This window comes from Myotis brandtii, unplaced genomic scaffold, assembly GCF_000412655.1.
Source record: "Myotis brandtii unplaced genomic scaffold, ASM41265v1 scaffold727, whole genome shotgun sequence".
In the NCBI taxonomy this organism is placed as follows: domain Eukaryota; kingdom Metazoa; phylum Chordata; class Mammalia; order Chiroptera; family Vespertilionidae; genus Myotis; species Myotis brandtii.
This window is the reverse complement of record NW_005370872.1, coordinates 598,198-620,031: the sequence shown is the minus strand read 5'-3', so window position 1 is coordinate 620,031 and position 21,834 is coordinate 598,198. Positions and strand designations below refer to the sequence as shown.

The following is a 21,834-nucleotide window of genomic DNA, read 5'->3' as shown; positions in this document are numbered from 1 at the left end:
AGAGGGGGGGGGGAGGAGACATATGTAATACTCCTTGTAATACTTTAAGCAATAAAACAAAATTTAAAAAAAAAAGAAATTCATGCATGGGTAGGGTCCCTAGGCCTCGCCTGTGATCAGGGCTGATCTGTGGGGTGACTGGTGGGGCGATGAGGGGCCCCCACTGGCACCCGCCTTAGCTGGCCTGGTGCTGCAGGCTCGCCACCCATCACTGCCAGTTGGGGCCTGCGGGCTGGGGGCAGTTCCTGTGTTGAGCATTTGCCCCTGGTGGTCAGTGCACATCATAGCGACTAGTTGTTCAAACTTTCGGTCAATTTGCATATTAGGCTTTTATTACACAGGATTATCACCGTTACTTTTAAAAAGTATCCAAACTAGTTTAAAAGATTAGGTGCAGTCCACCAAAGGTAAAACTCAACTTTCCAAACTGATCTGTTGGGACCTGGTGACATGTTCCTAATCCCCCCATCCCTTTGTTAGTTTTCCACAGCAGTGAAAGGTATCAGCATTCAGCCCACACTCCAACCCAAACCTGGGAGCCATCTGTGGCTCTTCTCAGTCTTACTCTCCACATTGCAACCAATCATTCAACACTAAGCCCGCCCCACCTTCAAAACATATAAACTATTACCACCAATATCTCATCTGGTTTCTGCACCAGCATTCTTGGCATCTCACAGCCTATACTCACAGTGCTAAGAGAGAGCCTTACAAAACATAGTTTTGTATCATTCTTCCACACCCTCTGAGGCTTCCTATCTCACTCACAGCAAAAGCTCAGGTTAAAAAAACTGCCCACGTGTCCTATGATCCCTCCTCCCACCCTCCAGCCACAGTCATCTGCCACCAGGAAGGAATGTTGCCTCAGGGCTTTTGCATGTCTGTTCTTTTGCTAGAGATATTCTTCTCCTCAAATGTCACCTTAGAACACCCTGTCCCCTCCCCATCATGCTCCATCTTCCTATTTTCCTTTCTTTTTCTTCATCTCATAGCCACGTGTATGAGTGTCTGTGTGTGTATTGACCTCCCCAAACTAAAAGAAAAGTCCCATGACGGTAGGGACTTTGTACATTTTGTTCTCCACTGGGTCTTGGAGGAAAGAAAGGAGGGGAAAGAGGAGAGAGAAGCAAAGAGAGAAATGAATAAAACTGCAGTAATACCTGATACCCACAAGATGGTGCTTTAAAGTCAGTTCTTTCTCCCTTTAGCATACTACTCCTATGCTAAGTAGAAATCACAGATCAAATCAGTCTATTTCCTTTATCCAAATACTGTTATTTCCATAGGTAAAACAGACAACTTAAAATATTAAATGACATGAAACACTCAAATGTACATCAACTGGTGATGAAACATACTATGAATGGTCTATTACTATTACTCAGCAATAAAAGGAAACAATAGCATGGATGAATCTCAAAAGCATTATACTAAGTGAGAGAAGAGTAACAAAAATGGTTACATGCTGTATAATTCCATTTATTATGACTGTAAAAAAGGACAAAACTACAGGGGCAGGGACAGGGGATAAAGAGCAGGCACTGACTGTAAAGTGGTCCAAGAAAATATTTTGTGATGGTGGTTGTATTTTTTTCTTGATCATGGTGTGGTAGTGATTACAGACTGTATACTTGTCAACTCTTACAATTGTACATCCTAAAAATGTACATTTATTATACACAAATAATATCTTAGTAAACCTGTTTTTTTTAAAAATTTCCAGATGTCAGGTAATTCCCAATTATCTTTTAGAATTTCACAGGACCAAGAAACTCTAATGACAATCTTATCAAGGACACAAATCATGCTCAAAACTGTCCTGACTCAAAAACTCACCTCATTTTCATACTGAATTTCTAACATGGCCCGTGAGCTGCCAAGATCCTGCATCACAGACTCGGCTTGTTTCAGCAGCTCTTCTCTGTTCACAGTACGCTACAAGATAAAGTACAAAAGTGAGGAAAATAAGTACACATTACACTTTAATAAACAGGTGCTACTTCTTGAAGTGCAAAAAAAATTAACTAAACTGCTAAAAAACTATTTTTTTACAAAGCATACCTCAGAAAAGGTTAAGAAGTAGCTGCACTGCTATAAACATCGACAGCATTCCTGGCATACATACATGAAGAAAAGTTAGATGTAAGTGTAATTTTTATCTTGAGCCCATGGCAAGTTCAGAAAATTCAAGTTGGAGAAGGATCTCTGAAACACTGCCAAACATCAAAGCAATTCAGGGCTGCAGTAACTTAACATATCCCTGGGTGCACTTATAGATAGGCAGATGATGAAGAAATAGGAATGGAGGTGATAGGTGAGCTGGAAACCTATTACTGGCCCTGACCTGCAGAGATCCGACAAACTCTACTGCAAACATCTACTAATGAGATTCATGAGGACGAGGAAGGTTTTGGCAGATCTCCAAAGTCTACCAGCACAATTTTTATGGAATCCTAATGACACCTATCAAGATAGGAGTAGCGAGTGTTGTTTTTTCTTTTAAAGTATAATGTTTTTGGTTTTGTTTTGCTTCTCATTCCTTCCACTCCTCTTCTTCTGTCATTACTAATGGCTCTTATGAGACTTTTGGAGATAAAGGTTTTGAGAAGACAGACTCGCATAAGAATCCTCAGCAAGAAAGAGGCAGGAGAGAAGTCTTAAGTAAAAGGCAGTGTAGTGGCATAAGTGTAGGACTGGGTCTCAGATGCAAATGGCTTAGAGCTGTGTGTTTTAGGGCTATGAATGTGGAGCCAGATTAGAAGCACAGGAAGATGAAGTCAACAACACAGGGGGCTAACTGGTCTATGGACATAAAATGTATCAAGGATTTTGTTTCAGTTTCTTCTAATTGGAGTAATTTGCTAAGGGAATGAAGGAGAGCTGATTAATTCTACCTACTGCATAGGGATCAATTATAAAAATAAAAACCTAACATGCTAAGTGTCTGACCCTTTGACTAGTCGCTTAGCTTGCTGCACAGTGGTTCTCAACCTTCTGGCCCTTTAAATATAGTTCCTCATGTTGTGACCCAACCATAAAATTATTTTTGTTGCTACTTCATAACTGTAATGTTGCTACTGTTATGAATGGTAATGTAAATATCTGATATGCAGGATGGTCTTAGGCGACCCCTGTGAAAGGGTCGTTCGACCGCCAAAGGGGTCGCGACCCACAGGTTGAGAACCACTGTGCTAGAGTCTGGCCGATCGGGACTGGGCGAGACGGGCTGGACATGCCCTGGAGCCCTCCCACGGTCCCTCCCCGACCCCGATTGATCGTGCACCAGTGGGGTCCCTCAGCCTGGCCTGTGCCCTCTCGCAATCCGGGACCCTTCAGGGGATGTAGAGGCGGTTTTGGCCCAATCGCTGTAGGCCAGGCCGAGGGACCCCATGGGTGCACGAATCCATGCACAGGGCCTCTAGTCAATTATAAAAGGGGGGCTAATTTGAGTTCCTAATTTAGAAAGGAAGAAAGCCTCAGCAAGAAAAGACAAGATTTTTTCTTGGCACAAGAGTTATGAAGACTAAAAGATAAAAGAACTATAGAAATTATTTCAGAAACTGAGAAAAAGAACTCTAACTGGAGATTGAAAAAGACTCATAGATAGCACAGTTCCAAGAGACTAACAGGAAAACATGGATAAAAGATGATTACAAAAGATAAGCAAAGAGAGGACTGTGACTAAGGCAGCCCTCTAAACCAATAGGTAAAATTAGATGTACCATATTTCTAGTTTTCCCATTATTTTGAAAATCTCAGTTTGATTTATCTTTAAAAATTGGTGGAGAAACTTACTTTTTTTCTATCCAATCTAGGTGCAACTCTGCTATCTTGAGAATCAGACTGGTTGATTTCTGGGTTGGTATCAAGTAATCTTTGCATTGCTCGGTCCCGATCAAATGCAGTTACATAAAAAAGCATTTGCCGGGTATCAAAAGGGAAGAAAAATGGGCTGTAAAAAGATGTGATATAACTTTATTATCTGAATTAGAATCAGAAACCATAAAAAACCCTGTATTAGAAACAAGTTTTAATATGATACAGAATACTTGTAAATATGACCAATAAAAATGGTCTAAGTAAACTAATTTTGAAGAATTTCCTTAATTCTTGTATGAAATTTGTTAAGTGATCACATAATAATACATTAAGTAGCCTTTCATTGTGAAATCTGAAATTCAATCATTAAAATTCTTATGTTTGAAATTGAAATCAAGTCTATTCAAGATTGTCTATAATATACCCAAAGACCTTTAGGAAGTATAACATGACTAGTGAAAGCTAAATTTTAAAATCTGATCAACACTTCACAAGTTAGTGACCTACCCCATTCCATATATACACAAATACTGGTGGCTTTACCAGTTCATGATTTTTCTCTTAGCTTTAGCATTTCTAAGTCACTAAAAGATGCAAATGGCAGCTGCAGTAACAGAGGTTCTACTTGCCTCCTAATGTATGATTTTGACAGAGCTACCAGAGCACTTCCTGTGATGACATGAATGTTCAGTATTTGTATCTGCCTAATACAGGTAGATATGTGAGCATGTGGCTAGTGTGACTAAAAACATAAATTTCTAATTTTATTTAACTTTAGTTAATCTAGATGTAAATACCCACATGTGGTTAGTGGCTATTATACTGACAATGCAGTTCTATAGTTTCTAAGAATATAGGTGTGGACCCAAGCAGGATCAGAGAATCACTCAATTCCACTTTTGGAATCTGATTTTATCGTGGCAGAGGATTTGAATCTCCTCAGTCAAATATCCTTGTGTACTTTTCTATTTCATATAGGCAGACATATACAATCAGTAGATCTAGTACTAGTTCCAGCTTGCCTAGTCTGTTTGGATGCTAAAGCTACACTAGTAAGCAAGCTGTGATCAAATATGACAATGTTACTAAACACATTAAACAGGTTCACTAAACACTGTTTCTGTAACAAAATATAAAGACCAATACAATGATAACACTCCCAAGGCCACCATTATAGAAGTGGTAGTCTTACCAGGTTTTTCCTAGTTCAGTAAGCCATGTTGGGATGTTTCCTGTCATGATTACTAAAGGATCTTGAAGCTGCCTGTTTGCTTTTGCTGTCAACTTACTGTTATTAAATTCACCAGTTGGAATAATCTCCTTGCACAATGCATTCTGCAAAATGTTTAAGAAAAAAGTCCATATGTAGTAAAACAGGACTATATTCAATATCTCTTCCTTTATCCCCAAATATGTATACGAAGTGCCCAGATTTCACTTGTTTTCAAAATATAATATACAGCTTCTCATTGTTGTGTCCTAACACAAATGAGAATTTCTATAATGCATAGCTGAAACACCTCAACCCCCACATGCCATGAGTACTGGCTCAATCACTGATGTGGGAGCTAATACTTTATGTAAGGCCAACTCCTTCATTCTTCCCTACATTATATAAATATCAAAGGCCGCATTCAACTTTCACCCAACTCTTTACTTAACATACATCTTAACTTAGATAAATGAACTTTGGGTTAAATGTACATAAAGAATTTTAACTATAATAAAAGTATGTTCAATTTCATGCTGTAGCTTAACTTCACTGGGCCAGGATCTCTGCATTTAACTGAGTCACTGTTTCTGTTTCTAGTACAACAGGAAATTCATAAATCACTAGACAGAAACTATAAGATAACATGTAATGAATAACACATCACAGAAAACTTCAGTAATACTCACATCATACAAGTAATACCAGTATCGACTAATGGCATGTAAAACTCTTAAAAGAAGAATCACATCTAATGATGGATCTTCAAAAGTTATATTTTCAGGTGGTGTAGGTATGAGGTAAACTTCTAAAGGATTTGATACTGATGGGCACACTCCATCTAGAGGGCAAAAGATCAAAGTAAAGTATTATAGTTAGAAAAGCCAAGCTAATGGAGCCAGTGTTATCTTATCATGCCTAAAAACAGTACTTGTAAATTGTTAAGATTTAATGCTTGGATCTTATTGGTAGAGAATTGATAGCTTGAACTTTTTTTTTAAACCTTATATATAATTCATCCAGGTTTATGAAATTTATACTTTCCTTCCCATACCCAAATAAACATCATAAAGGAGAAAAACTAACTTGTTTGCATTTCTTTATACCAGAAATAATAACTAACAATAAAACAGCCAGAGAGGAGTAAAGACAAAATGTTTGAATTTAAATTCAGTTATAGAAACTGCCTGTATATTTCAGATTTGGTTATTTAATCCAAGGCTTATGACAGGGTAGACTGTGACAGATTCCAAGTAGGAATTGTGATTCCTCTATTCTTATATCTCACCAAGTAGCATGAAAATAAAAATAAATGAGGGATTGACACTGTTGCCATTTGCTTTAACTGAGCAAAAGAATTAAAAATCACAACACTATCATTGCATAAAAAAGGCGAATTTTAGCACCAAAAACAAAAAACAAACATTTCAAAACAAAGACCCCTTTAAAAAGAATAAACTTGGCTTTATGGAAAAAAAAATTCCTACAATGCCCTTATTTATGTAAACCAGGAAAATTTCATCAACTGACACCAGTGTTTGGAAATCCCTGATAAAGGCAGTCCCCATGGAATGAGAATGTGGACAAATGCTAAAGCATTACCATCATATAAAGGAGGGGAAGGAAACCAGCAAAATCAAATGAGAAGAAAATGCTGTAAAGAAAAAGAAGTCCTTTAGGAGATGCTATTACACTCTACTGGCAAAATTTTTTATTCCTTCTACATTACTGGATTATACTATCATAATGAATGCCAATAAAAATTAAGGGCCAATCTGCCAATCAGTCTCTTCTTTAGAGAATGTGTTCTGTTACTGAATTTGTCTAGCATTCATGCAAACGTGAGTTCTTCATGAAAAGAATGAGTTTTTCCCAATTTTCTTTCCAAATTTAATTTTGCAGATATTTTCGTTTTCATGCTCTAGACTTTAAAGTCAAGGGTTCAATTAAAAACCGTCAAATGTTGGTAGTAACTTCATTTTTTTCTAAGTTATACTCAAAGATTTTACTACTACTAGATAGAAATAAATCACTCCTTTAAAACCATGAAGACAGGAAGATACTGACCCAGGGCAGTTTTCCCTTCATATTGCAACTTACCATGCCATAACTCATCGTGCTTTTTTGCATTTCTAGGGGAAGTTTTTGTTGGAGCTGTTTGGGCTCTTCCTCTTTTACCACCAACACAATCTTTATTACTTTCTTCATCCTCTCTCACAGGTTTGTACCTAAAGTGACAGGGGTAGTTAAACCAAAAGCAGATTTTAAAACTGCAAATTATTTTACAAGGCCAAAGTGTAAGCCACAGATACTAGAGTTACCAGAGAACTCTGTGAGATCTATCCTCTCTCTCCCTACTTACATATGCAGAAAATTACCAGTGGGACTGCTTCCTAGAAGAGAACACCAGCTTAGGAGTTCTGAGAAGAACAGCTCTCTTTAAATGTAAGTAGCAGACATTCACAAACAAGACAAAGTTGCATCCAAATGTTTCTTAAGATTCAGAGATGCCCCGATTTCTAATAGCTAAAGGAACATCTTACAAAAATGTTTGTCTTATTTAAAGACTGGAAATAAATCTAGAAAAGTAGATATATAAACTATAATTATATCCAAGAATATATTTTGTATCTAGTTGACTTAATGAGGAAGATAAATACACACACTCATGCACCCACAGGTGCTCACACACAAAGATAAGATATTTGAAGAGGCTTTTAATGATGAAATGTAGGATTTAGGGTCCCCTCTCCTTATGCAAGTCAGCCATTAGAACCAATTCCAAAATACACAAATAGTGTCAAAGTTGGAGAAAACAAACAAAATCATTTTGAGATTTACCATATTGTATGAGTCTTCGTCCAAATACCAGCTCTTCCTAGAGGATTGCTCTCATCATCAGTAGATTCCCTTTCATCTTCAGCCTGTATACTGAACTGCCGTACTGCCTGATACACAGTCATGTTATACGGTAGCAAATGTTCTCCAATGTAAAATTGTAGCCTGTGTCTTACATTTCCTGAATTTAAGAACTGAGCAGCCTGAATGAAGCAAAACAGAATCTATTTAACCTATAGGCCCTGAACATTATGCATGACAACATGGTGGGAATAGTACCTTACCAGAGATTCATCTATTTCCTCATCAGAGCCATCATCATCACTGTCTTCATCGTCTTCTCTTACTCTTCCATAACCTAAAAACCCAAGAAGGTTGTTCAACTCCTAGCAAATTTTACACAACAAAGAAAAGCCTGTATTTACGTTTAAGCTAATATAGTCTTAGAAAAACACTTTGATCTACAAAGCAGAAACATCTAAGAAAAGTGTCAAATACAAAATGTCATTTCTACTATATTCCAACAAGAAAAATTAACTCATCACTCAAGTAAGCAGTCAACCTCTACTATGTTGAACACATTTCTATATACTACACATAAAATAAATGACGGGAACACAAGTTCTTGATGCTAGGTTTTAATAGAAACAGCAATAAGAAGGGAAATAATTTTAACTCCTTAATTTTATCCCAGAAGTACATACAAACACACAATATACATTATGAAGAGTACCTCTAACTACAAGGTATCTCTCAATCGCTTGTACCAAAGCCAGGGGGTCAATCTTGACAGGTCCACCCTTCCACTGCTTCACATTTGCACAGTCTGGATGTCTCTGTAACTGGCATTTTAACTGGTGTGTGTTGAAAAATTTTAAAGCCTGTGATCCTCTGTTAAGAGAAAAGCTCAAGATAATTTGTGAAAAAAAGTTATTCTATTATTTTCAAAATCAACAAAATTAATTCAAATAAAAGCAAGATAATACAAACTCTGCATTTTCTTAAGGCACAAAGTAAACACCAGCAATTCAAGACATTTATTATAAAATGACAAATAAAATGATGTCTGCTATAAAATCACTTTTAAAACTTTACTGTTGGCACACAAACTTATATTAGTTTGAGGTGTACAAATTTTGCTATATTCTTTTGAAAGAAGTAATTCAATAGCTACACCAGTCTAAATCTGGTAAGGCTATTTAACTGTTCATTTCAGAAAAGGGCTGGCAGGAGTAAGATAACAGATAAGCTTAAAATATGGTTATCTACGAGGTTCCATAAAGCATGTAAATAGGGGTTATGGGAAAGAATATTCCAGTACAGTGGGGCCTTGACTTACGAGTGTCCCGACTAATAAGTTTTTCGAGATATGGGCCGTCTCTCGGCCGATTTTTTGCTTTGAGTTTCGAGCTAAAATTCGGGTTACGAGCCAGCTTCAGATACCCCACCGCTAATTGGCGCAGCGAACGTCACAGTGAACGCCACATCAGCCCAGCATCACGTGTCTCACTCGTTCACTTTAATGATTTGACATACGAGTAATTTGAGTTACGAGCTCTGTCACGGAACGAATTAAACTCGTAAGTCAAGGCCCCACTGTATATTGATATATAAATATGTACATACTTATTTAATAGTATATAAATTTGGATAAAAATGAAAAGCTTCATGGTTTTCTCAGCATAGTGGAAAATATCCCCTCATTTTACAAAATACTCCAGTATGGCATAATGATCAAAACTGAGTATCAGCCCTAGCTGGTTTGGCTTGGTGGATGGAACGTCGGCCTGCGGACTGAAGGGTCCCAGGTTTGATTCTGGTCATGGGCAAGTGCCTGGGTTGCGGGCTTGATCCCCAGTGGGGGTCATACAAGAGGCAGCCAATCAATGATTCTCTCTCATCATTGTTGTTTCTATTTCTGTACCTCTCCCTTCCTCTCTGAAATCAATAAAAAATAAATAAAATAAAAACCTAAATATCACACTCTACATTAAATTTCAAAGTAAAAAACAACCTAGTCCACATTGATCACTTTATCTACTCAAGATGCAGTTTTAATTCAATCAAAAATTTGAATGTTTTATAAACACAGCAGATTGTGTATTTTAAGAATTAAAAAAACTAACTTCATATTTACCAGGCTTCTAGTTATAATATTCTAGGAAGCTTATAACTTCATATAAAACAAAACAATTAACTCCTACAATAATTCTTTGTACAGTATCTCATGAATCCTATAAAACTACTATATTATTGAAAAAACAAGTTTTATTTAAAACAGCAAAACTTCAAAATAAACACTTACTTGTTAAAACCCATCACAATACAAAGTTATAAGCACTCACATTACATATAAAATCACATTACTGCACAGAAACGTAAATGTTTTATTTTCTAGATCCACAAAATTCTTGAAGCATTATAAAGTATGCCAATTTATGGAAAACAGATTGCAAGTTGCCAATAGTGACTGGGTTATACATTTCTAAACCATTATGTTTAAGAAACAGTGTGATTTTAAAGATAAACAGTATTTTATTTACTTTTTAGACTATTCAATTTCTTCAGTAATAATAGCTAAATGCTCTTTAGGCAGATGAAGATGTTACCAGACCTCTTGCCACTTTACCTCAACAAGATTAATTAAGCGCAGTCAAAGGAAAAGGGCACACTTAGGCAATGATCCTTACCTGCCTCCTGTCCCATTCCCACTGGGGAAGTCATGCACTTTGACTGGAAACTGTTCCATCTGGCTGAGGCAGTTGTTCATCTTGTGAACTAATGCCAACAAAGGTGCATTACCGACTGGTTCTACTCTTCCAATGGGCTCTTCTCCAGGAAGCTAAAGATATAAATAAACCAATAGGTTAAACAAGGCCTCTTGGACAGGGAACACTCCTCAACAGGAAACTTTAACAGGCAGTTTTACAAAGGGAAACCATCTATTCTCTTTTATTGTTTCATTTGGTGGCAAAATCTGACTCAGACAGACATGAGACTATATTTTTTTAGTAGAAATATTCATGCTTTGCCACAGAAATATTTACTGTATCTAAAGTGATATTTAGAATCTACTGAGGACATCAGGTAATATATGGTTCATGTATTATATTGTAGAACTCTTAAAACCCAGAAAGCACCAAGGAATTTCAGGAAAGAGATGACATCTGTATAAAATCTTAAGTGTGGGAGAAAAGTACATCCAATATTGCTACACATCTAATGACTCTCTAATAAATAACAAGTTAAAGTAATATAAGTAATGCTCAAATCCCCACAAACTAGAAAGGCATGGTAAGGAGTTGCACTCACACACAGGAGAGCTATCCTTGGCCCTACTACACAGATGAGCCAGAGAAACTTCCCTAGAGATGCCTTGTCTTAAGCAGTTGTAAACCAGTAGTGTAAAATCAAGTTTCCAAGAATAGTTATTCTCTAGCTCTCAGCTACTGAGGGTAAAGAAAAAGGAGCTACTCTAAATTCTGGCCTTATAATCCACATTGTAAATATGACTAAGCACTTTTGAATGGAATTTTTTTAATACAGATGGTCCCCAACCTAAGACGGTTTGACTCACAATTTTTCAACTTTACAATGGTGCGAGAGTGACAAGAATTCAGTAGAAACCGTGCTTCGTTCTAAGCATGGTTAAGGTAGGCTATGTTGAAGTATGATGTTCGGCACGTGTGAAACTATGATGTATTAAATAAATTTTTGACTTAAAATATTTGCAACTTACAATGGGTTAATTGGAATGTGACCTCATCCTACGTCAAGAAGCATTTGCTATGTTTTACATAAAAAGTGGAAATATATATATGTCTACCTTATGGTTATAGCTACACTATGTCTACTGTATCTATCTATCTATCTATCTATCTATCTATCTATCTATCTATCACCTATCTCAAACTCCAATAAGTTTGGAAACAAATATTGAGAATAAAATGCATTCACAGAAGAGAGACTACAATTAATGGGTTGTCCTGCAGAAAAAAAACCCCAAAGACTCAAGATACACTGACCAGGGAAACTTTGGCACTGGCTTCATTAAATCCCTATTGTTGTTTTACTGCTTACTTCATATATAAAAAACCAAGGATTCCAACTGTGTACAAGCAAACTAGAAACTTTACCTGAATATCTTGACCAAAACCTACTGGAAATTACTACTGGGATGAAAAGATACATAAGTGAACAGTGATTCTTATAATAAGATTCATGCAAACATTATTAGATAACTTACTGGGGAAGAAAAAAATACATGAAGAAATCTCTTTAATCTGATCTCTCTGGTCACAGCATCCTTTTCACTTTTAGATGTCAAATATAGCAACAGCTGCTTCACAAATCCACTATGTTGGATTTCAAACGATGAAACATCTGACTCTGAGACTATGCTACGGATTTCTACAAGGCACTCAGCTCCACCATCCACCTGAAAGAGTCAGAAACAGTATTTCTATATTAATTTCAATAGCCCTTACCAAATGCATAATTTACATTTCCCAAATGAAACTGAATTCATCCTCAATACCATACAAAAAAAGGGAGGGGCCTGGTGCACTCTTGGTAGATCCCCGGAAAACATTCACAAAAGGTTAAATATTTCAAAACAAAAAACTAGTATTCATACTACCATAAAAAGAAAAACCTTCACAATTCAACAACAACAGAGGATGAGAATTCAAATTAAGGAATAAAGAGCTATAATATAATAGAAAAATAAAAGAACACAAGGTAGGGCTTTAAATTTTTTTAAAAAAATATATTTCACTGATTTTTTACAGAGAGGAAGGGAAAGGGATAGAGAGCCAGAAACATCGATGAGAGAGAAACATCGATCAGCTGCCTCCTGCACACCTCCCACTGGGGATGTGCCCGCAACCAAGGTACATGTCCTTGACCGGAATCGAACCTGGGACCTTCCAGTCCGCAGGCTGCCGCTCTATCCACTGAGCCAAACCGGTTAGGGCAGGGCTTTAAACTAATACATTTAAAATCTGAATAAAATGGTAAATTTCTTGAAAAACATGTACTACTCAAATTGTTCAAAATACATAAAAAAAGTGAAAAGATGAAGAATCAGATGAAATATAAAAGGTTTAATAAACCTGAACCCTTTCTAACTACTATTAGAATCCAGGTGAAGGGGTTAAGGAGTGTCCTATCAGCTCAAATGCCTGTAAACTAAAGAGGTCTTAGAGAGACATTTCTAAAGTCTCTTCATTTGTCAATAAATATGGAATGTCACAAAAAAAGGTCAAAGATGAGATTTCTATAGTACATTTAATGATGAAATAATGAAGCATAAAAGCAAGTGATAAATTAAAGAATGTCAATGCTAATATAGCACATATCTAGCTAAAAAGTCTATCTATAAGGATTAAATTGGCGGAAAGCTAGAGTTATAAACAAGAAAAAAAACAGCAAGACAGAGAGTGCTGGAAGATACTGAAAAGGGGCCAGCAGGATGCACTGGATACAATACCTGGAGGTTGAGTTGTTCAGTTGCAGCACAAAGTCTCTGAAGGACATTCAATGCAGGGTTGCTACCATCCATGTTTTCAGAACTGAAATAACGCTCAACAAATTTGTGTGCCTGATCCTTAATCCAACCTTTAATTTTTTCTCTGAAAGAAGGAAAAGGAGATATAGCTCAGTGTACACAGAAAGAATTTCAATTATAACTTCTGATCAAAGGCAAATAACTGCTACATATAAAACCTTTTTTGGCCCAAGGTTCTAGACTAATAAATTCAGACTTCACATTAACCAAATTAAGTTTCATTTTGAAGATATACCTAGAGAAATGCACACATGCATGAAGAGTAAACCAAAGTTCTAACTTCTTGGGACTCTACAAGGTAGCAGTTTCCTAGGCATTCAGCTGAGAGCGATTTTACATAACTACTTTCTAAGATACAGACATATCTGCATTTCCTTTACTTGTGTTCTCTGGAGAGCTAAAGTAGAGCCCTATAGACCAGAAACAAGTCCTGGTTAGTTACATGATTAACTACAACAACTGACACCTTGCTGTCTAAATTACAAATTCAAATAGCTTCAGAAATATATTTGCTCTATTATTTTTACTAACTGAAATTCTGAAAAACAGCTACTACCAACCAAACAAACCAATCAACCAAACAAAAAGAGACTGTTTTCCAATGACATTTCACATTTTTAAATTTCTTACTTGCAGAGGAAGTAATCCTTTGTTGGTATGCTACATCCAGAGCCAACAAAATAAAACAATTCTCAAGGGCTTTAAAAACATAATTCTTAAAAGCCATAAACTGGTATAAACAGGTTAGCTGGTAGTTTTCTAAGTTCCTAAAAAACCCTCTACTCTAAGATCCTTAAGTTCCATTGTAAAGGGGAGAGGTGGGGTGTCATAAAAATACGTGTATGAACACTTCCTCAAAAAAGTCAATTTTCCAGTACCTGGATCAAAACTGAGAAACAGATTCCTTGGGGAACATAATTTGTTTGGTTTTGAAAATACATGAGTCCCAGCAGCTAGATCAAAGACAAGTATCACATGATCTCACCTATATGTGAAATCTAATGAACAAAATAAAATAAAAAAATAGGTCCAGAAACATGGAAGCATGCAACAGACTGAGAATCCTCAGAGCAAAGGAAGTGGGAGGGAAGAGATCAACAATATAACTTAAATGCATTTATGCATAACCCATGGACAAGGACAATAATGGGGTGAAGGAAGGTCTGGGAAGGATACAGGACGGGCTGAAACCGGCTCTCTGACATCCCCCTGGGGGATCACAGATTGCAAGAGGGTGCAGGCCAGGCCGAGGGACCCCACAGTTGCACGATCGGGGCCAGGGAAGGACCAATCGGCCAGACCCCAGCAACAGGCTAATCTACCAATTGGAGCGTCTGCCCCCTGGTGGTGTGTGTCACAGCGACTGGTCAAACAGTCAGACACTTAGCATATTAAGCTTTTATTATATAGAACAGGCATAACCCATGGACACAGACAATAGTTAGGGTGAATGCCTGGGGAGGGGATGGGAGTGGGAGAGGGGGTCAATGGGGGAAAAAAAGGGAATATCTATAACACTTTATACAATAAAGATAAAATTTTAAAAATAGAAAAAAATACAAAGTATTAAAAATCCATTTGATCTAGTGTGTTGTCTAGGATCGCTGTTTCCCTGTTGATTTTTTGTCTTAGAAGATCTTTAAAATGTAACACTGGAACTCAAGACAAAGCCAGGCACAGGACTTAAAAACTGAGAAAATACTACATTCTTGAACTATGCCACTTCTGAGCACACATTAAAGGTCTGTGTCCAAGTTTCATCTCCATACAATAAATGTGCTGTTTTTCTAATCAAAGAATAGAATATAGATCTTCCCCACTTCACCTATTATTGGATATGGTGTCCTTTGAAGCGGCCCTGGCAAGACCACTGACTCCTGCAGTTCGTGCTGGTTCAATGTTGCTGTTGGACTGTGCACTTAACCTTCCCCACGTTTTTGGGTTCAAGCTTGCCAGGAAAGAAGATTTAGGTGACTGAGTAGTGGTGGGGCTTTTAGCTATGAAAAGAAGAGAGAATGATAGTTAAATTATTTTACAATAACTGACAAAAACCAACTGAATTTTAAGGTTCTCATTCTTTTATTTTTCAGTATTTTCTATTTTAGAGGGAGGGAGGGAGAGAGGAATGGAGGGAGAGGGAGAGATGGAGAGAGATCAACTGAATTTATTGTTCCACTTATTTATATATATTCATTGGTTGATTCTTAAATGTGCCCTGATGGTTATCAAATCCACAATCTTGGTGTTTCGGGACTACATTCTAACCAACTCACCTACCCAGCCAGAGCAAGATTCTCATTCTTAATAGATTAGCCAAAAGAACTAAGAACACTGGGTATTCAGGAGACTTCCAAACTATCAGCAGTTTTGTTTTGAAATATATGTTTATTGATTTCAGAGAGAAAGGGAAAGGAAGAGAGATAGAAACATCAATGATGAGAATCATTGATCGGCTGCTTCCTGCATACCTCCTACTGGGGATCGAGCCCACAACCTGGGCAGGTGCAGTGATTGGGAATCGAACCGTGACCTCCTGGCTCATAGGTCAACACTCAATCACCGAACCACACTGGCTGGGCTATCAGCAGTTTTAATAGGATATTTAAACTATATCTTTAACTACTACCATTTCCCTTTTACCTACCCGTAGTTTCGTCAAAGGAATTACCTTGATTGTCTACTTTTTCATCATCTCTTGGAGGTGAATACTTTGGCCTTCTTGGCCCTCGTTTTGGCAGTCGTTTTCTCTTTAGAACATCACTTAATCGACTATCACATGGGAAAATATGAGATAAGTTTAGCAATTACCATGATTTCTTATCATCACTCATTGAAAAGCAAGCTAAAATGGCAGAAATAGGGAGTTAATAAATATTGCCACAACAGGGTATCTTCCATTTGATTATTTAATGCTGACTCTGTGTCTGTTATGTTCTAGAGGTACATAACACAGAAAATAATTAATTCAGAAAATAGCTAGCTGTTTATAGAAACTATTCAAAATAAACAAAATAGGATACCTAATTCTGTGTTAAAATGTAGTACATATAGAAAAGTACATAAAACAAGTATACAATGTGAAGAACCAGTATTAAAAAGAACTATGCAATCATAAACAAAAAGAGTGTGTTAAATCTGAGTACAATAATTCTTCCCTAACCTAAATGACAACAAGTACACAACTCTAAGTAATAATATTATAAAAATACGTTCCAGTATTACCTAAAAAATTTCATGGTGTGCAATGGCAATAACATTCTAAATCATGTATTTACAAATACTTTAGTAATTTAAAAAATAACCACACAAAATTACCTAAATAAATCTAGCAAGTGATAGTACAAATAAACCTGTTTTGAATTAGAATATATTAAACAGAATATATATAGCATTTGTGTGTTATTTTCACTATTCTTAACAACATTAGAAATAATTTGAAATATCTCTTGGAATAACAAGTTACATGCAACAGAAAAGATGAAAAGATATTCTGGTTCAGTTGGTCTGTGACCCAAATAAAACTGGCAAAATTGAAAAATTCTTCCAACATCTGCCATGTTCATCAAAAACAAAACAGGACAAGTGAACTTTCAAAGAAGAAACTTAATATGATTGAACAATTCCCCCTTTAAAAATTTACATGAACTTTACATTTGAAACTGTATTAGAAGGGAATGGAACCACTTAAAACTCTGAAAGAATTTTAAGAGAAATAGTATTTCCTCTTTCTTCAGAATTATCAACTGTTAGAACCTATAATAATCAAGTCTAATTCCTTAATTTAAATGGCACAGAAATACTGCATTTGTCTGAAATGTGTCATATTTCACCATGTACCTATGATATCTCAGGCGCTATGCCTGTGCTATATAGTAAAACCCTGCATAATTTAAGATTTACTGCAGCAGCTAGGGAGAGAGAGTGGAGCTGGGGAGGAAGTAGGGAGGCAGGCAAGGCTGTGAGGGAAAATGGAAGACAATTCCAACTTGAGAACAGGGAAGTGAGAGGGCTCCCAGTATTCTCCAGATCCAATGTGCTTAAATTGGGCCCATAATATGGGTACCACCCAAGCTCAGGGGCTTCCTAAGGTGACAGCAATTGTGCCAGAGGTCCCAATCTGTGCCCCCAAGTCCCAGATTTGCCAAAATTCATATTTAAACTAAAGTAGACAACTGCCACCAGGTGGCGCCAAAAGCAGCTGGAATCCTGAATGGGCTAGTTTCACTGGACAATGTCATCTTGCATTTTACAAGATTAAATATTTAGACCCCACTTATCATATATTTTAGCAAGATCTACTTTTCACCGAAAAAGGAGTAAAAAGGAGCATTACACCCTGAATACATCCTGAATTTCAGAACTGAGTTTGGTTCATCATGCACCACTCATACAGCAATAATAAATTTCTAACATCAAAGAAACAAAAACATTTTTAGAGTGTGATTCATTTCAACACAACAAAATTAAAACCAATACGAGGATCTGGTAATGTTCTTAATAGCACAGTAGAAAAAAGGAACTATAAACAGATAAAAAGGTAGAAGCAGATAATTTTCTTTATGTATGCTGTATGTAACACAGTAATTCAAGATTATCGAATCAGAAATGAGGACTCAATCCTACATCTGTAAAATAAGTATGTGACACTGTTATTTAATTTCCCTGAGCCTTAGTTCCCTTCTATATCAATGGAAATGGACCACGTATCTCTTGTGGTTCCCAAACATGGCTCAATATAACAGGGTTTGCAAAAAATGTTCATTTTTCTTCTCATTCCCATTAAACATCTAACAAAATACAGATGAAAAAATATAGTATGCACTCTCTCTAACAAATTATTCCCTGTGTGAGTCTCAGCCACCAGGGCAGAGTTAAAGGCAAAGAGCACAGACGTCACCACACGACTCTAACTTACCCTTGAGGGCTCAGATCTAAAGAATCATCTCTGCTGTGTTGCAAGCTGGGGGATCCCAAGTCAGCTGCAGCGTTAGTGGCAGCCGTGGCTGTTCCACTGTTGACTGACGTTGTGGACCCCAAGGATCCTGACCCATTTGTACATGCCTTTGGTGGACTTGTCAGCAAAGACTCCGATTCTGCTAAGTGTTTTACTTGATGCATTACACCTACGTAGTAATAGGAATTAAAACAAGTCAGTTTTAATCATGATCGACTCCCTGCCATTACTAAACCCATTAATGCTAACACTGATTTATAGGGAATGAATAAAAAGTACCTGGCAAATGGGGAGGGGGGACTAGATGCCAGGATTTACAACTTGACTCCATTTAGAAAAGTAGTAGGCAAATTCAGAATTAAAGAAAAATATTTATATTGAATGTCTTCTAATATTCAAAAAGCGAACACAGGAAATTTAATAGGGTCACAAGTAAAGTCCCACTAGAAATTTAAAATAAGTAATAATCAATTAGAGAAACAAAGTGCACCTGTGGGGCTTGATCAGAAAGGGAGTAAAGAACTACAATCATTAGTTAAATTCAAATGCTACAATGAGACAAGCTCTCAGTAACACTGCTGCCAAAAGTAGACCACCAGCTATGGAAAGGTGAAGAAGATTTTCACACTCTTGGAAGTGTATAGGAAAGCTAAACAGTAACTTATATGGCAGGGGTTATATCCAGGCTAGGATCATGGGAAGATGTACATGGGGATGGTCCAAGAACAATAAAATTGTATGCAATGGTGTGTGTCTCAATGCATGTGAGTGCATGCTCACATATTCACATTTTTCTGCAGAAAGAGTCCAGAGCTTTCCATCACATTCTTAAAAAAAAAAAAAAAAAAAAAAAAAAAAAGGATGTCCAAATTAATTCAAACTTCAGGCATTCATTTCACAAATACTTGTGGCAATCATATGCTAGACTCTGGGTACTAGAAATAGTATGGCCATGGATATAAAAAATGAACTCAGGGCACTTACCGACTAATGGGAAAGACATAATTTGCAAGATATTACAAATAAAGAATAAACTGCTTATGAGAGGAAAAATATGGTGCTGTTCCAACATAAAATAGGGGGATCTTACAGATGTAAAGAAAGATCTTCATAAATAAGTGATATATAAGTGAAACCTCAAAGAACGGTGGATGCAAAGCACTAGAAACAATCAAGATTCCCCAATAAACATGATATATATGCTACTGGGGGAAGAAGACTCAATATAATGGCATCATTGATCATATCAAAGTAAAACAAAAATCACCCTGGAAAAAATAGTCTAATTCTGATATACTTCCAAATCAGAAAAGTAGAACTGAAAAGCAAACAACAAAAATATAGAACACCAAAAACACAATACAGATTGCAAAATACAGGATAACCTAAAGCTAAAAACAAAAACACATGCCAAATGTTTATATGAGCATGGAAAACATCAATTTGTACATACTCCTGAATTGTTAACTATAGATATTATCTCTGGGAAGTGGAGCGAGTCTACCTTCTATTTCATGTTAATATGTGGCGTTGGACTTTTTGATTATTGCATTCTTAAGATGTGAATATTAATCCAGCAAAGGTGCTCAAAAAATGGAAAATAGATCATATGCAGAAAGAACCAGGATTGTTGGTAAGATAGAAAACAAAGCTAAAGATTACTTGAGGGGGAAATACCATTATTTTCTGTACCCTCACACAAGACTAAAGTATCCTAAAAGACCAAAAGAGCCATCAAGAGATTTCTGTTGATGAGAAAGAACTTCTTTGAATATCTTGGCAGGTTATAAAAGGATAAAACCTGAATGAGTGACACAGCTTCATCTATGAGGTCTTCAAAAAGAAAATGGAAAAGTATCATGTCTCCTGGGCTGATTTCAACATTTAAATTCCTCCAATTAGAGGAATGGACTAATTGCATTCTGAAGATTCCAACTGGAGTATTGCCTTAAAATATTCCAATAACTATACAATGAAGTATAAAATATTCCCTTTACAACTGTTCTGATCTACTGTTAAAATACTATTCAGACTAAAAAAATAATCATAAATGACATTACCTTCTCTTCTGAAGTAAACACTAAAAATATCAGGTAACTTCTGCATTAAGATTTCTGCCATCTGAAGGGCTCCAACTACTATCTTCAGGTCTTGACTTGATAGCATGGAAGCAATGTGGCTAAAAAAACCCCCCAAAAAACACATTTGTACATAAAACATGTCTGAATTTGGCAAGTATTTTTGGTCATACTACTTTAAATTGGGGAGAAAAATATTTTATTTATGAAACCAGTCTACTAAAACAAAAACTTTTCTTAAAAGCTCAACTTTTGTTTTTATTATAGTGTGTAATAATATTAAAGTGTAATTAAAACAAAGGGCTCAAGATACTCCAAATACACATTTTTTTTCTATATTACATATACTTTAAAGATTTCAGAAATTACTTGTAGAAACATGAATTTCTAAAATGTTTTCACTATTTTCATGAACATACCTTGAGACAGCATGATTTTTTAGGACGTCCTTCAGAAGTTCGGCATCAGCAAAATAAATTATCCTAAGAATTGCTCTAAGGCACTTATGTCTGACCGCAGGTCCTGCTGAGGAACTATACACTTCATAAAGAACACCAAATAAAGTCTTAATAAAAGACTTAGCCAGTTCCGGATCCTCTTTCATAAGCTGTGCTCGAGCATCATCTTTCTTTAACTCTGAATATCCACCTGTTATAAAACATGTTCAATCCTATAGTTACAGATTTCAGAAACAAACAATATTTAAAGCATTCATGCCTATGTAACTATTTGAAATGCTAAAACATTTCTAATTATAAAACAAATCAACCCATCTAATGTGATGAACTGGGGTCTAGAAAGATACCAATGGGATCATGAAGACAAAATTTAGCCAGCTAGAAAAATTACTCACCCTTCTGGCCAGCTGAAGAGAACAAGGCACCAATATACTATGCCTGTTATTTCACTAAGTATGTTTAACAAAAGACTGGGATTATTTCAGCATAAAACAACTAAACTACCAGTAAGAAATAAATAGTGAATATTTAGTTAGAAGATACAGAAAAACAAGGTAATCTGTCAGTTTGCTTAGAGGGAATAAGGTATAGATAAAAGGTAACTGATGAAAAGTAAGCTCAAGACCAAGGGGTTGGCAAAGAATGGTCCAGAGACCCAATCTTGCCCATCACCTATTTTTGTAAATAAAATTTTACTGGAACACAAGCATGTAGATGTGCTAATATAACTGTATATGCTGTTTTAGAGCTCCAATAGCAGTGTTAAGTACAGGGACTATATGGCCTGCAAAGTTTAAAATATTTACTATCTGGCCCTTTTTAGATAAAGTTTGCTGACCCTCTGTACTCTAAGCTAGTGCTTTAAAAGCAATGGATTAAATCCCTGAGAGGAATAAATGTCAGAAATC

The 21,834-nt window shown here is 36.4% G+C and overlaps 1 protein-coding gene across 19 annotated transcripts in view; it reads right to left on the bottom strand.

The window, feature by feature from the left end:
* The window catches only part of TRIP12 (thyroid hormone receptor interactor 12), a 135,370-nt gene that overhangs the window by 14,506 nt on the left and 99,030 nt on the right, over positions 1-21,834 (bottom strand). For 18 of the 19 annotated variants that reach the window (XM_014530161.1, XM_014530159.1, XM_014530160.1 and 15 more), the window contains 16 exons: positions 20,888-21,116; positions 20,451-20,569; positions 18,352-18,559; positions 16,105-16,205; positions 15,262-15,433; positions 13,359-13,500; positions 12,114-12,305; positions 10,558-10,709; positions 8,601-8,773; positions 8,152-8,225; positions 7,871-8,070; positions 7,130-7,257; positions 5,719-5,870; positions 5,012-5,154; positions 3,796-3,952; positions 1,837-1,935 (listed from right to left, as the gene is read on the bottom strand). In XM_014530161.1, coding sequence (XP_014385647.1) covers positions 1,837-1,935; positions 3,796-3,952; positions 5,012-5,154; positions 5,719-5,870; positions 7,130-7,257; positions 7,871-8,070; positions 8,152-8,225; positions 8,601-8,773; positions 10,558-10,709; positions 12,114-12,305; positions 13,359-13,500; positions 15,262-15,433; positions 16,105-16,205; positions 18,352-18,559; positions 20,451-20,569; positions 20,888-21,116 — 2,441 coding nt within the window. The remainder of the gene's footprint in view (positions 1-1,836; positions 1,936-3,795; positions 3,953-5,011; positions 5,155-5,718; positions 5,871-7,129; positions 7,258-7,870; positions 8,071-8,151; positions 8,226-8,600; positions 8,774-10,557; positions 10,710-12,113; positions 12,306-13,358; positions 13,501-15,261; positions 15,434-16,104; positions 16,206-18,351; positions 18,560-20,450; positions 20,570-20,887; positions 21,117-21,834) is intronic. The other variant, XM_014530165.1, reaches the window with a different exon arrangement.